Genomic DNA, 13,938 nt, shown 5'->3' on the forward strand with positions numbered 1-13,938 from the left:
GAGTTTCCCTAACTAAGAACCAAAAACTAAGGATCTGTCTTCGGCAGGATGTCATACATCAAAAAGCCGTCCTTGTGTCCGAAACATTCTATCCTGACCCTCACACTAAAACAAAAAACAAAGTGACAAGGGAAATGTCTATAACCTAGTATTTGCAAAAAGGTATTCTTAAATAAAAGTAGAATTGATTCAACGTAAATGTTCACTAAGACTAACCATTCTTTATGCCTTCATTGGCCCACAATCTTGTTAGATGAACATAGTTCAGTCTTGTAAGTTCTCCTGCAACACAAGTTACTTATTTTAACACAAACACTGTCTCTGCTTGACACGCCTTGTAGGTTTGCAATTTGCCTGGTATACTCCCCTGCCAGGACTTCAGTTTGCATTCTCAAATGCCTGGTGCACTCTCCTGCCAGGACTGCCTGATGTACTCTCCTGCCAGGACTGCCTGATGTACTCTCCTGCCAGGACTGCCTGGTGTACTCTCCTGCCAGGACTTCACTTTGCACTCTCAAATACCTGGTGTACTCTCCTGCCAGGACTTCTCTTTGCACTCTCAAATGCCTGGTGTACTCTCCTGTCAGGACTTCATTGTGCACTCTCAAAATGCCTTCCAGTTCCTCTTTATTATTCAAGTAGCATAAACCCTTCTTCTTGCCTTGGTATATCTATTTAATAAACAATCCTCACTTTTACTTTTCTTTCCGCAATTGCACAATGTTCAAAAATCTTCTGCCTTTTATTGCTCATTATTGATGCTCTTGCCGTTTCACTTTTGTAACTTCACAATGTTCTAATTCTCTTCAGCGTGGTCGCCGAAATGCCCCGGGGTCGCCACTCTGCTCCGGCAGACTCAACGGCTTACTGCGTTTCCAGGTTTCCTTGTGCTTATGCAGCGTACCTTCGCTGCCGGTTTTCCACTCTTTGCGGCTCTCACATCTATCCATGCTCTCTCGTGGCTCCGCTCCTGCACGCTGGCTTCTCTCCGACTCCTGGTAAAGACAATGCTGCTTCTCTTGGATGCTGGATGGTCACGGACCCTCACACGGTTCCTGGCGTCTTCGCAGCCCACCTCGCTCGCATCACATTTCTTTCCTTCTCTGCCGGCGAGCCCTTTCACCTTGCCACACCGGCTTGTGCCTCCAGCTTCTGTGCACCAGCTCATGCCTCCAGCCTCTGTCCGCCTTCCCTGGAGAAATCGTGCCTTCTCCTGAGCTCCTTTTCTCAGCGCGATGTCCGTTTTTATAGGTCCTGCACACAGGTGTTTCCATCAAATGACTAGTACGTTCACCCCACTCATTGCTCAGTATCAATTCCTTCATCTCCCTAGTCTAAGTACTTAGTGTTTGTGGGAATTGAAGTGCACTGATAATAACGGAGGATTGAGGTGGTTATGTGAATAAAAGTCCATTGATGGTTTCTGATGCATGATTCTTGAAAAGTCTTTCTTTTTTTGATAAAACATTTTTTATTGTTTTACATCATAATCAAAAACAACAACAACTTGTAGGAACTCGCATATTTCCAAAAATAAACAGTAGCAGATTCGTTACCAATCACCCAGAACCCTCCTCGATCCTTTAACGCATTTAGACAGCATCACCCCTGCAGCATCTCATGGGTTCTAGAGTCCTGCCTCTTCCTACATCCCCCATATTTTGTCTGCTTTTACAGGGCAGCCTCTTGCATTGTATATTCTATGCTCTATCATTGCACATATGCCCATGTCTGTTGCCCATTGCTCCATCATTGGGGACTCCCGGGTCCCCCATTTTTGCGCTTTATTGCGCTTCATCAGCCCTGCGGCTGTGTTCAAGAGCAGTCTTTCCCATTTGTTAAGAGCAATCTCATCCGGAACACCCAGGATGAGAATCTTTGGGTCTAATGGTATATGACAGGTAAGGATCTTGTTTAGTTCATTACAGCATTCGTTCCAGAAGGTGTGGATTCGGGGGCATGCACATAGAATAGGAAAAAAGGTCCCCTCTTCCTCCCCGCACCGGGTTTGGGGTCCTCTTCCACCTGTATAATATCGTTCTGGGGTAGTAGACTCTATGCAAGATTTTTAATTGTACCAGCCGAAGCCTAGAGGAAATGGCATCCTCCCTTGGATGCATTAGTGCTTGGATCCAATCTTCTGGGTCTATTTCCCCCACATCCGCCTCCCATTTAGCCCACAAGCTCGTCAGTTCAGGTGTAGCAAAGGCTGTGATGGTGTTATATAGGATGGAAGTACACTTGGTGGGGATGAAAGCTGGCAACATATTGCGTTCTATTGGTGTGTAGTCTGGGATGCTGTCGTTTACCGGTATGTGGTCTCGTAGGGCGTGGGCCAGTTGTACATAGTGGTATCGTTGGTGCCCGGGAGTTGGAATTTTTGTTGCAGGACTTCAAACGAGGCTAGGTCCCCTCTATCAAGAATATGTGCAACTCTCAGAATCCCGGCCCCAACCCATCGAGGCCATGGGTCAAGCTTCTTAATCTCGGAAAGATTGTCATTTCCCCATAGGGGTTGTGCCGTGGTTATTCTATTTTTCTACCCCACGAAGCTGTGCGCTTGCTTCCAAACAGTAATAATGTGAGTTGTGGTCGTTGGTGGGGGGGATCTCGGGAGGGATTGATATAGTAAGTGTAGTGGGTCAGTGTCATGCATAGCGGCGATTTCAGCCCTAATGTGGGGGAGTTCCCTGTCTCCGTGAAGCAGGTCATTGACCACTGCAAGTTGTGAGGCCCAGTAATAGGTTTGGAGGCGAGGCACCCCTATCCCGCCCTCCCAGATCGATCTTTGGAGCGTAGTTAGCGCTATCCTTGGTTGGCCTCCACCCCATATGAGTTCCCGGAGGAGGGTTTCCAACCGGTCAAAGTCGGAGTCTGGGTTCTTTAGTGGAGCATTCTGTAAGACGTAGTGAAACCTTGGGAGAGTCATCTTAAAGAGTGCGGCTCTGCCCATGGGTGTGAGGGGGAGAAGCTTCCAGTGGTGGACGTCACTGACAAAGCGGTCAAGTACCGGTTGAATATTGTGTGTTGCATAATTAGTGAGATCTGTTGACACCCAGATCCCTAAGTATCAAAAGCCCTGTTGTTCCACTCGATAGGGGCATTCCTAGAGATTGACCAGCGTACCCCCCTTCACCGGGAAGAGAACAGATTTTCCCCAATTAATTTTGAGCCCGCTAAATTCACTGAAACGGGTAAGCATTTGTGTCACAATAGGGCAGGACCGGGCTGGGTCCCCTAGATATATTAGGTCATCTGCGTACAAGGACGTTCGGTCCTCATGCCCTTCAGGCCATCTGAATCCTGTCCAGGCTACATTTTGACGGAGCCAGAGGGCTAGAGGCTCAATTGCAAGGTCAAAGAGAAGGGGAGAGAGGGGGCAACCCTGTCTCGTGCCTTTTCCCAACGGGAAGGACCGGGAGGGCCAGCCATTCACCCTAACCTCCTCTTGGATGTTCGTATAGAGTAATTTTACCCATCCCAAGAAGCCATCGCCAAACCCCATGCGTCTCATGATTTCTCAAAGGCTGTCCCACCTGACCGAGTCGAAGGCCTTTTCGAAATCAATTGCCAATGGGGCGAGCGGGGTGTCGATGACTGGGGCTCGTTCTAACGCCAAATGGAGCCGACGCAGATTAATTCGGGTTGACTTGTGTGGCATAAAGCCGCATTGATCCGGTTGGATCAGGGTATGGGCTGATCAGGGTATGGGCTATCGGCTAGAGCTTGGCGAGGACCTTAGCTTCCCTATTAATTAGTGAGATAGGCCGGTAAGAGGTGCACTTCTCCGGGGGTTTATCAGGTTTGGGAATTACCACAATGGTGGCTTTACATAGGTCTGGTGGGAGGGTGCCTTGTTCACGGGAACCAAGGAGCATTTTGTAGAGGGGGGTTGTTGCTATTTTGTTCCCTCCAAGCTTTTGCCAAGTTTCGGCTGGGAATCCATTAGGGCCTGGTTTGGAGTTGCGCTAGGGCTTCGGCTATTTTGGATTCAGAGAGATCGGAGTCCAAGTCTGCACGCTGCTGTGCCGTCAGTGATGGGAGTGCTATATCATCTAGCAGAGTCGGGTCAAATGGCGATATCGGGGCTCGATACAGTTCTGCATAGAATTGGGCGAAGGCCTCTGCTATTTCAGCATCCGCCTGATACCTCTCATTCCCCGGAGTAACGATTTCCTGGACATAGCGTCGTCCCTCATCTCTCCTTTCAAGCCACGCTAACATTTTGCCTGCTTTATCCCCCAGCTCATATATTCTCGCTCTGGAATCCCAGTGGGCTTGTTTGGCGTTGTCCAGCATGATGTTTCTAAGGCGTTCAGTGGCCAGCCTAAGGGATCTCTGGGTCTGCGGGGTAGGGTCAAGAATATGCGTATTTTTCGGACTGGATCATCTCCCCCTCTGCCTCTATTATTTTCTGGAGTCTCTCCCTCTTTTTATTCGCTATCCAGGAGATTATTTCTCCTCGCAGCACTGTTTTATAAGCCTCCCATACAGTTACTGGGTTGTCTACTGCCGGTTCATTTATATCAAAATATTCATCAGAGACTTCCGTGAGGCGATCAATCAGTTCGGGGAACCCTAGGTGGTAGCTATTCAGTCTCCATGTTCTAGGAGGGGACGTGCCTTGCATTCGCATTTCCATTATTAGGGGCGAGTGGTGCGAGATTCCACGGGGGAGGAGTTCCGCGGATGTTGCCCTATGTAGCTCTGTGTTCGGGAGGAAGACGTAATCGAGTCTGGAGAGGGAGCCGTGGACTCCCGAGTGGAACGAATAGCCCTTGTCTTTGGGGTGTAGTTCCCGCCACAAAGGCCCAGGGCGGATACAAAGTTTGACAGCCTCGTGGGGGTATCCGGATTGCGCCCACTGAGATGGGTACTATCTGTGGTAGCGCACATAACATCGTTAAAGTCTCCCCCCAGTATCCATCGATCTGGCTGGTATTTCCCCATAAGGGTTGTCCGGTCATCCAGTAATACCTGGCCCAATCCCAGTGGGGAGTATACTGACGCAATGGCCAGTGTTTCCCCCCCAGAGCGATCCTAGGATAGATACATAGCGGCCTCAAGAGTCCTGTTCTACAACCTCTAGGGAGAACAGGAGTCTTAAGGATAAGGGTGCCCATGGATCCCATTGTGTACCCTATATGGAGTGCGGCCCAGTAGTTGGTTCTCTGGAATGGGGTGCAGTGTGTACCCGCTAGGTGTGTTTCAGATAGCAAGGCCACATCGGGGGAGTGTCTATTCAACAGTTGCCTAATCAGGCGTCTCTTAATTCCAGAGCCCATTCCATTCACGTTCCAGGTGACCAGTTTGAGGGATATAGGGCGGTCAGCCAATGGCGACTGGGTTTGTGCTTGTGCCATCTAAAACTCGTGTTGGAGGGCGTGAAGGATGTGTTAGGCGGGAGAGCTGCCTCCCGTTGGTACGTCTTGCGGGAGTAGAGTCCCGATAAATGGTGCAGTAGGGTGTAATATGCACAGGGTTGTGATTGAGTGATTGTCTGAACATGCTATTGAAAAGTCTTTCTTAATGAGTCTACATGGAAGATCAGGTCTACCTGAACTAAAATTGAAAGGGAGGTTCTTGGAGATTTTACTCTTTAGCTCAAGTATGGAGGTTTGAACTAAAGGGTACTAAAAAAGGTTTCCTTACTTTTCCTATAGGGGGAAACTGATGCATGCCATCACATTCTTGGGCAAATAGTTTTTCCCCCTCATGGGTAAATGGGGGGGATACCGCGTCTTGCCTAATGAAGAAATCTCCTCGGCAGCTATCCCCTCCTATGTGATCCTCCCTCTTATAGCCGCCCCCAGGGTCAGGATCAGGTAGCGGCTGCTGTGCTCTGGGCACATGGGAGGAGGTTACCGCTGGGGGATTTGTGATGGCTCCATTGGATTCATCATATTGGCCACCATAAAAGTATATGTAACAAAGAAAGATTAGATGTTTTATGTTGGAGAGACCAAGCAGCATTGAGCATTAAGATGGATCCCACAAGAGAAGAATCTTTGCTAAGCCCATAACTCGAACCTGTGATGCAAGACATTTACTCTGAAGTATTCACAGCCTTGATTGGTTGTTTGTGAGGATATCCAAACGGAATCCTATTAAAAGCTCATGCTGTAGCACATAAGGCATAGAATATTCCATTAACCTTGAAGGCGGATGTGTAAAAGGACCAGGAACGCCTTGTTAGCTAGAAGAACCTATTGGGTCAGCTGAGTGTCTAAGCCCTATTATTGTAGCACTCGAAAGACTGGGGAAATAAGAGTATGTGTCGACCTGAGATGCGTGGAATAATAACATTCTTCTTGACTGATATGTAAGTGGTGCAGACACATTCTCAGCATTTAACTTATCTGCAGACTACTACCAGATGGAATTAACCGAGTATTGTGATCACCTCCCCTCCTTCATTATACCTTTTGGTATGTTTAGGTATTGTAGACTGCCTTTCGGGCTAGCTTCCGCAGCAGCTGTATTCCAAAAAACCATGAGTTACTTTTTGAAGGGGGCTGAAGGCACCATGGTTTATCAGGATGATATTTTAGTTTACTGAAGGGGAGGAATAGCACATATTGTCGGGCTTTGCGCAGTTTTGAACAGGCTTATGGAACGGTTACTTACAATTGAGGTTAAGTGCAGGTTTATGGCAAATGATGTTGAATATCTAGGACGTATCATGAATGGATAAGGTTACAAAGCCAAGGATGGCTATGGTGGCCATTAAAGAGGCTCCATGACCGTCCAAGATGAAATGTGGTTATACTTGGGTTTAGTAGAGCATTGCAATAAATTGGTATGCATACTGTTCAGAAAGTCTGTAAGATTTGAATTTACCGAAGAATGTGAGCAGGCTTTAAGGTTAGCTAAAGAAGGGATTTGCAATGCATCAGCATTGGGTGTGTTTGTAGTTGGGGAAAACCTGCCATAGTAATGGTGGAGGCTAGTACAACAGGAATAGGGGCTGTTCAATCCCAGAAGATAAAGGGTGAAGAAAGAATAGTATGCCATACCTCTCATTCAACTACAGAGACAGAAGTCAAATACTATGTGATCGAAAGAGAATTCTTGGCATGCGTATGTCATTTCCAACACTACATACTGGTAAGTCTGTTTTGGTTCGCAGAGATCATAAACCCCTAGTTAAAGTGTTATCAGTCAAGGAAAAGGCCAGAACAAACCCTCCTTACCCCAGTTGAGCTTAAGTAACCCAACGAACAAAAACTGTGCGGTACATTTTTTGCACTAGGTTAGAGTCGTTCTCCTAGCCGACCGGTTTCTGTGGTGCAAATAAGTGGGCCACATTCATCAGGGCTTATACATGACATCAGGTGTGTGCCAGTTGTTAGTCTCGTAAAGCAGCTCTGTCTGCATTTCTTGATGTCCTCTCCCCGCTCCGTGTGATTTGGCGACTTAATCATGAACGGTGAGACGGCCCGATACCTTTCTTAACTTGATGAACAGGGATTACTCCTATGGACCAGCCGTTCTGTGCTGCGTGTAGTTTACACGCAGCACAGTTTAGTTTTTGTTCGTTCCATTCGGGGGTACCCTGTTATAAGTATCCAGGGACCCCCTCTGTGTCTGAAGCGACCTACCTCAAGAGAGATCTTCGCTGAAGAAAATTCTCCACAATTTTAACTAACTTGCATCTGCACCTGCCTACCCAGAGAAAACCTAATAAAATTAATGTTTATCTTCATTTGGGGGGCAGCTAACACATGCCTAAGTCAAGGTGATAGAGCATGTGTCTTTTAGCACACCATAGGGGTGTAGGTGAATCATGCCATACGCTTCAGAATTTGCTGATGCATCAGAAGTTAATGGGAATGTTTTGGACCCTTTGGGAAATTGGTGAAGGATTGAACCGGCGTCCTATTCAAAAGTTCAGGGCGCCAGCCCAGGGTTTGAAATTAGGATTCGATGAACAGAGGCTAAAACTAGCTCCTGGGTATCGTGTGCCATCCAGTGAGCAGGAGCTACCGCTGGGGATCTAGGAACGAGTACACTGTGCACTGCAGATAAAACTTCCATATGAGAGGCAGATTTAACTTTTTGCCCATTATATATGAGCCAATATTTTTGAGTGTATATTAGATGTGTCCTATTTCTTCTTTATTAACATTCTCAAATACTCAAAGTTAATGTCGCAAATGTATGTTTGTAAAGCACTAGTTGGCCTGGGGAGCTAAAAGTATCTCCTGGTAGGTGTTGGTTTCAAGCTTACCAGGCTCTCCACTGCTAGAAGCAGGAGCTAAATGGCTCCCAGGAATTTCAAAGCCTGATGCCAATATTATAAAATGTGACATGCCTGCTATACTTTGTCAGAATTAAACATAAACCACCTGGAAACCTATCCGCACATTCATCTTTACATTGTTTTCCTCTCTTACAATTTTAATTTCTTGCACCTTGTTTAAATTAACAGAATTTAAGGACGGTGTTGTTGTCTCATGCTTCTATTATGCTTTCGTTTCTTCTTCTCCTTCCTCTCTAATCCTGTCCATTTTACCTCTCCTTCATGTTCTATCTCTGGAATGTTGTAGTGGAGCCCGGTGAAATTGTTGGAACACGGGAGATGGGAGGATGAGAGTTGGAGCTGGAAGGAGGCTTGCCGCTGTGCTGTAGTACCAAATGCACTTGGTGTAAATCCTTATTGTGTCCTGTCCTTGATACATAAACCCTGTTGGGAGGCAGTAGGTGTGGAATTTAGTACCCTTTGTAGATTAATAGCACCAATACTTTGAAATAATCAGCTGCTACTTTGAACCCTTCTCAATGAAAATCCCAAACGGGTAACAGAAATGCCACTCTTACTGGGCAAACACATTGAGATGACAGGAAAAGCATCTGAATATTGGGCAACATTTCGCAATCCGTGACATTTAAGGTGTCCTACAAATTCCCAGTGCCATGCTAGAGGACCTCATTGGGCAGAGAATACCCTGCAATAGCGGATTGTATGGAGCAAGTATATCAAGGATAAAGGTGACCCTGAAATGTAACCAAAGTCTGCTTATCACAGACATGAACATCCACTTCACCAACAGGAGAAAGAAATCACTGGAATTCTGCTCTTAACCTACGACCTAAGGGCTTGACCGTCTTTAGGCTGTCTAAACTCTCCTCTTCAAAATCTTCCAAAATGGAACCTGGAAAACAGATTGGACATTTGCCTGGTCTCCTCCCACAACACTAACAAATGGAACTATTATGGCCATAACAAGTACAAAAACCATCTTGGCTTTGACCGTCTACTCCCTCCCTTTTTGCCAGCCTGGTTTCAACTACTGTTGCAAATGGACTGGCCCGGTCTGTTGCCCGGCTCAGGATGGGTGCTGCCTCTGTGGAGCAATTAGTGGGACGCCCGTCCTGTTCCCCTCCCATCGTTGCTCATTGCCCCACCCTGCCTCTCACCCTAAAGTGTTTTGAAAGGCTCAAAGGTTTTTTTTAAGCCCAGCACTCTGAAATGCTGTTTTCTCTGGAGCTGGCAGAAATCTGGTTCACCAACAGCTATGTGATCGCCATTGACACTCTCCCAGACTTCAAAATCATGGTAAGCCATTGGTTCAACAAAGTTTGTGCATGTGCTTATTTTTAATGTTCTTATTACAACCACTAGAATGGGCACTGTGGACACCTTCTCCTTTGAGAGCCCAGCCTGCAAATGACCCGTTGGACACCTACCTCATGATCATCCTATTTTACAGGCCTCTGGGTGATGCCACCCTTTTCGTTAGAGTGGCCTAACTACATGACCTTTATCCAGTCTATGTCTTGACAAGATCCTCTTTTTCGGTTTCAATCTCAGACTTGATGCACCTGTGCCACCTTCTTCCATCAATATCTTGCATTCCTTCCATGTAGATGATTTCTCTCTGGAGATTTAAAAGACCAATTTTCTTCCAGTACCCTTCTGAAAACCATACTATCCTTGCTAACTGCATCCCCATCATTCTGTTTATTGGCTAAATCCTTCAGAAGGTTGCCATCTGCCAACTACAGGACTTCTGTGACTCAAATGTATTGCTCCATGACAGTTGGGATTCTGACTATTCATAGGTACAGAAGCCTCTTTGAACTTTATGAAAGAGGAGCTTCTCCAACCCCTAGATGGTGACTGCCTGGCCACCCTCATTCTGCTAGACCTGTCTGCACCCTTTTGATGTGGCTGTCCTGGGGGAAAAACATTGTTGCAAGCTACTTGCTACGCATAAACTCGCCCACCTCTTCAATTCTCCACATACCCACAGCATGACTATTTTCTTGTTTTAGTTTTTTTACTCACCAAGAGTCCATTATCACTAGCCAATGGCTAGCAGCCAGTGCACATTTGTTAGGCCTGCAGTTGGTGATACTATCCTGCTGTGCCACCTGGAGAACTCTTAACAGTACCCCTGGGTGCCTCTCTGCGTTCTTTTGGCTAGTCTAGACCAGATATGACCCCCTTTCTCTTGGAGCCCAGTGTTTCCAAACATGGGCGTGCCTGAGGCTCCATACTCTCCTCTTGTCCCTTCAACACATACTTGCAACCGCTGCTTCAACTCCATGCCCAATTTTACTGCACCTTCCACACTTAAGTAGACCATATGTAGCTGCACTCTGGCTTACAACTCCCTTCGCCTCACCTGTGGCCAATACTGAATTCCTGCTAACTTCTGCCTCAATGCAGCTGCAACTGAAATAATTGACATGGGCACCGCTGACCCTCTTCTAACCTTTACCTGGTCCTCCTCCCATATTGGTGTAGAGGAACAGCCGAGTGCCTCTATGGGAAGTCCTGCCCCTATTTTGCCATATGCTGGAAACTGGAAATTGCGACATGTGCAACGCCAGTAATGATACCTATACCACAAAGTATCTTTGAGACAAGGTATCGTTGAGAAAGCCCTATGAGCAGTATCCTCGAAAGACTGATGGTCTTCTACGAGACCCGCCAGAAGAAGTGTGACGATGTGAAAAGGAGAAGCTGGTGACGTCACGAAAAGGTAAGAGTGACGCATTGGGAAGGATGACCAGGGCAGTAAATGCATAGGCGTTATAGAATCTGATGGTGAAGTAAAGAATCGAGAGACTTTCATGTGCGAAATGAAGAATGCGTGTGTGAAGAGCACTGCAGAAAACACAAGCTGTTTTATAATTGTACAGATGCTGAAACGCAAGTAGACTAAGTATTCATAAGGCTGGCTATAAGTAGTATAGAGACTGCAGGCGGTGCCGCCAACATATATGTATATGAGTTCTGGACATTCAATGATACATTTTAGTAAGCAAGTCTCCATGAACGAAGGCCGATTGGAAGCTATGTGTGTTGCAGTAAAGAATAAGCTCAAATTTGAAGCAAGACCAAAGAGGCTCTCTGGCTTGATGTCAAAGACTGGAAGCAGCCAAGAATTGGTTATCAGCTGCGAAGAACAGTAAAAGGTGAGAAGCTGAGGCATCCCTTGATAATTTGGGAAGAGAGAACACTGTGAGTGCCAAGTTTCTTCATTAAAGACTATTCAATGCTCTAATATGAGCAAATTCACGGTCTCTAATCACGTGAGCTGAGGATGAAAATAGATGAGCATGGTGCACCACACTGAAGACAGCGAGTGCTCACACTTCCTTATATTCCCAGAGGCGAGAAGCTACTACAAGGCCGAGTTCAAAGATAATGTGAATGGCAGACGGCATGAGTTATGAGATGTCAGGCTAATTGGGTGGGGAGATGCGGTCAAGTTCACCCACTAGCACCTGGCGTACCGGCTTATGTGCTGCTACAGCATCGAATGTTCCAGAAGGGTACACGCGTGCCAACCAATTGTAGAAGGGCGTATAATGAAGAGCCTTATAGTTTAAGAGCCAATGAAGTTTTGTGTTTCTAATTACTGTTGAAAATGACTTGCACTATGAGAGGGCATGAGTGCCCACCTGACTGTAGAGACCCAACCAAGATCCTATCCCAAATAGAAAGTATACTCAGACGTTCCCCTTCAACCAACCACAATCTCCTGTAGGTATTCTTAGTTTGCCACTTAGTATGACATCACATATGACGAACCTTTAGTATAAATGTGTTGTTTTTCATGAAATGCTTCCAGATCATGCTGTGCGACTTCTGTTGTACTCCCTGTTTTAGACAATTGATATTAAAACAGAGTTATTTGCCAACTTCCTGAGTTGGTCTTATTTAATTTGAGAAGTTATTCTCCGTCCCTTCCATAGTATGACATGTTACCTTGAGTAAAAGGGCCTCTAGGGTTCACGTGGTAGCATGTTGGATGGTTGACCTAAAGACCCATCGACCTATAGACTCCAGTGCTTCGGACCATCTAGCCGGAAGATTGCAAGGTTTCTTGTGGAGAGCGGCCGATATAGAATTCTTGCAAGAAAATCGATACAGGTGGGACGGGTCCCTCTTTGACGAAATCCCTTCTGGTTTCCACAGGCGCTTTGAGGACAGAAGGCGAAAGTGGTCGATTGGAGAGGGGAATCGATACCGAAGGTCTCGAGCTGAAAGAGCGAATGGTGAGTAGACCAGGGGGAATGGCAAAATGAGGGGATGGGATTTTGGTAGTTTAAAAAGTAACGGGGGACTTAGAAAATAGTGTAAGGAAAATAATGAGTTATGTTTTTTGTGTATAGAGATCAGCCCAAGGAGTCCTGGTTCAAGGGAATTTTTGAAGAAGTCGATATACACTTCAGTCGAAGTAATTTAGGCTGCGCGGAGGATAGTTCCACCTAAGATAATGACTTCAACCCCTATCAGGGTATATTTAGGGGCAGAGGTAAGGAAAAAGCGCTGAGGATTAATGTGAATTCGACTAGTCTTTGTATTTGTATCATATTGAGACAAGAGCGTAAAAAAGAACTAAGAGAAGGGTGAGAAGACATAGTATCTAGCCAGAGAAGTTGTCGGTACCGACTTAAGGAAAGTAGGGGGTTTGAGCAGCAATTTGTTGGAGCACGTTCATATTTGTTTTTATAAACGTATTTTTTGTAAAGCATCGGTAAGTATTGACAGTCAAGTGAGACTTGTCACAATGGAAGATGTTACTCTTTTGATGCACTTGTGTAAAACCCTGTCAAAACGCATCCCCAAGCTCAAACAGTATAGTGCGGATTGGGTGAAAGGCACGGCAGATAAGATGTTCATGCTGTGGCCACAAGGGGGATCTTTGGCAAAGACAATATTGTAACACATGACCACATACTTGCACGCTGCGTACACAGGAAAGAAATTGGAGAAAGGGTTAGCTACTTTAAAGCTTTGGAAGATGTACCAGGAAGAGGGAGAGAATCTGCTACCTGAGCTTTGCATGCTTAATCGGTGTGAAGAGGAAGGGATCGAGCCTTCTGCTCCCCTTGCCTTGCTTGAAGTAAAAAGCGTTGGTACAGAAAGTGCAGGATTGTATCCCTTAAAGAAACTGAAAGCAGCGACTGGGTATAGTAATCCAATATACGAACCGCCTGCTTATAGCAGTGACGATAGACCAGAGGAGACTAAGAGAAAAGAGGACACCTTTAAGGCCTCACAAAATGCGGAGTAGAAAGGCGAGCGATCAGAGGTATTGACAGACCTAGAACGAGAAATTAAGAGATGGAAAGGAGAAAGCTGACAAGGTAACGCTCATACAGAACGAATTGATGGGAGGACCGATATTGCTTAAGCTAGATGGGAAAAGCATTGAGGAAATTAGGCAAAGGGAAGATCGAGACGAGCAGGATACAAAAGACAGGGAGCAAGAAAAGAGCAGAAAAGGAAGAGCCAACGGCAGCGAGAACCGCTGTATCAGGAGGAGCAACGAAGGAAAGAAGAAAGGGCAGAGGAACAAAGGAAGTATTATAACAGAGAGCAATGGAAGATGGGGATAGACGGATAGGAAGAGAGAAGAAGAGGAAGTGCAGAAATTAAGAGATAAGAGGATACAGAGACGAGAGGAAGAAAGAATA

At 46.1% G+C, this 13,938-nt stretch overlaps 1 protein-coding gene across 2 annotated transcripts in view; it reads left to right on the top strand.

The window, feature by feature from the left end:
• The window catches only part of BORCS8 (BLOC-1 related complex subunit 8), a 101,616-nt gene that overhangs the window by 5,677 nt on the left and 82,001 nt on the right, over nucleotides 1-13,938 (top strand). Inside the window, exon 2 of one of the 2 annotated variants that reach the window (XM_069649122.1) lies at nucleotides 12,434-12,513. The exons of the other annotated variant lie outside the window; for it this stretch is intronic. Coding sequence (XP_069505223.1) covers nucleotides 12,434-12,513 — 80 coding nt within the window. The remainder of the gene's footprint in view (nucleotides 1-12,433; nucleotides 12,514-13,938) is intronic. 2 annotated transcript variants of the gene reach the window in all.

This window comes from Ambystoma mexicanum, chromosome 1p, assembly GCF_040938575.1.
Source record: "Ambystoma mexicanum isolate Mex_15411 chromosome 1p, UKY_AmexF1_1, whole genome shotgun sequence".
NCBI classification, from domain to species: Eukaryota; Metazoa; Chordata; class Amphibia; order Caudata; family Ambystomatidae; genus Ambystoma; species Ambystoma mexicanum.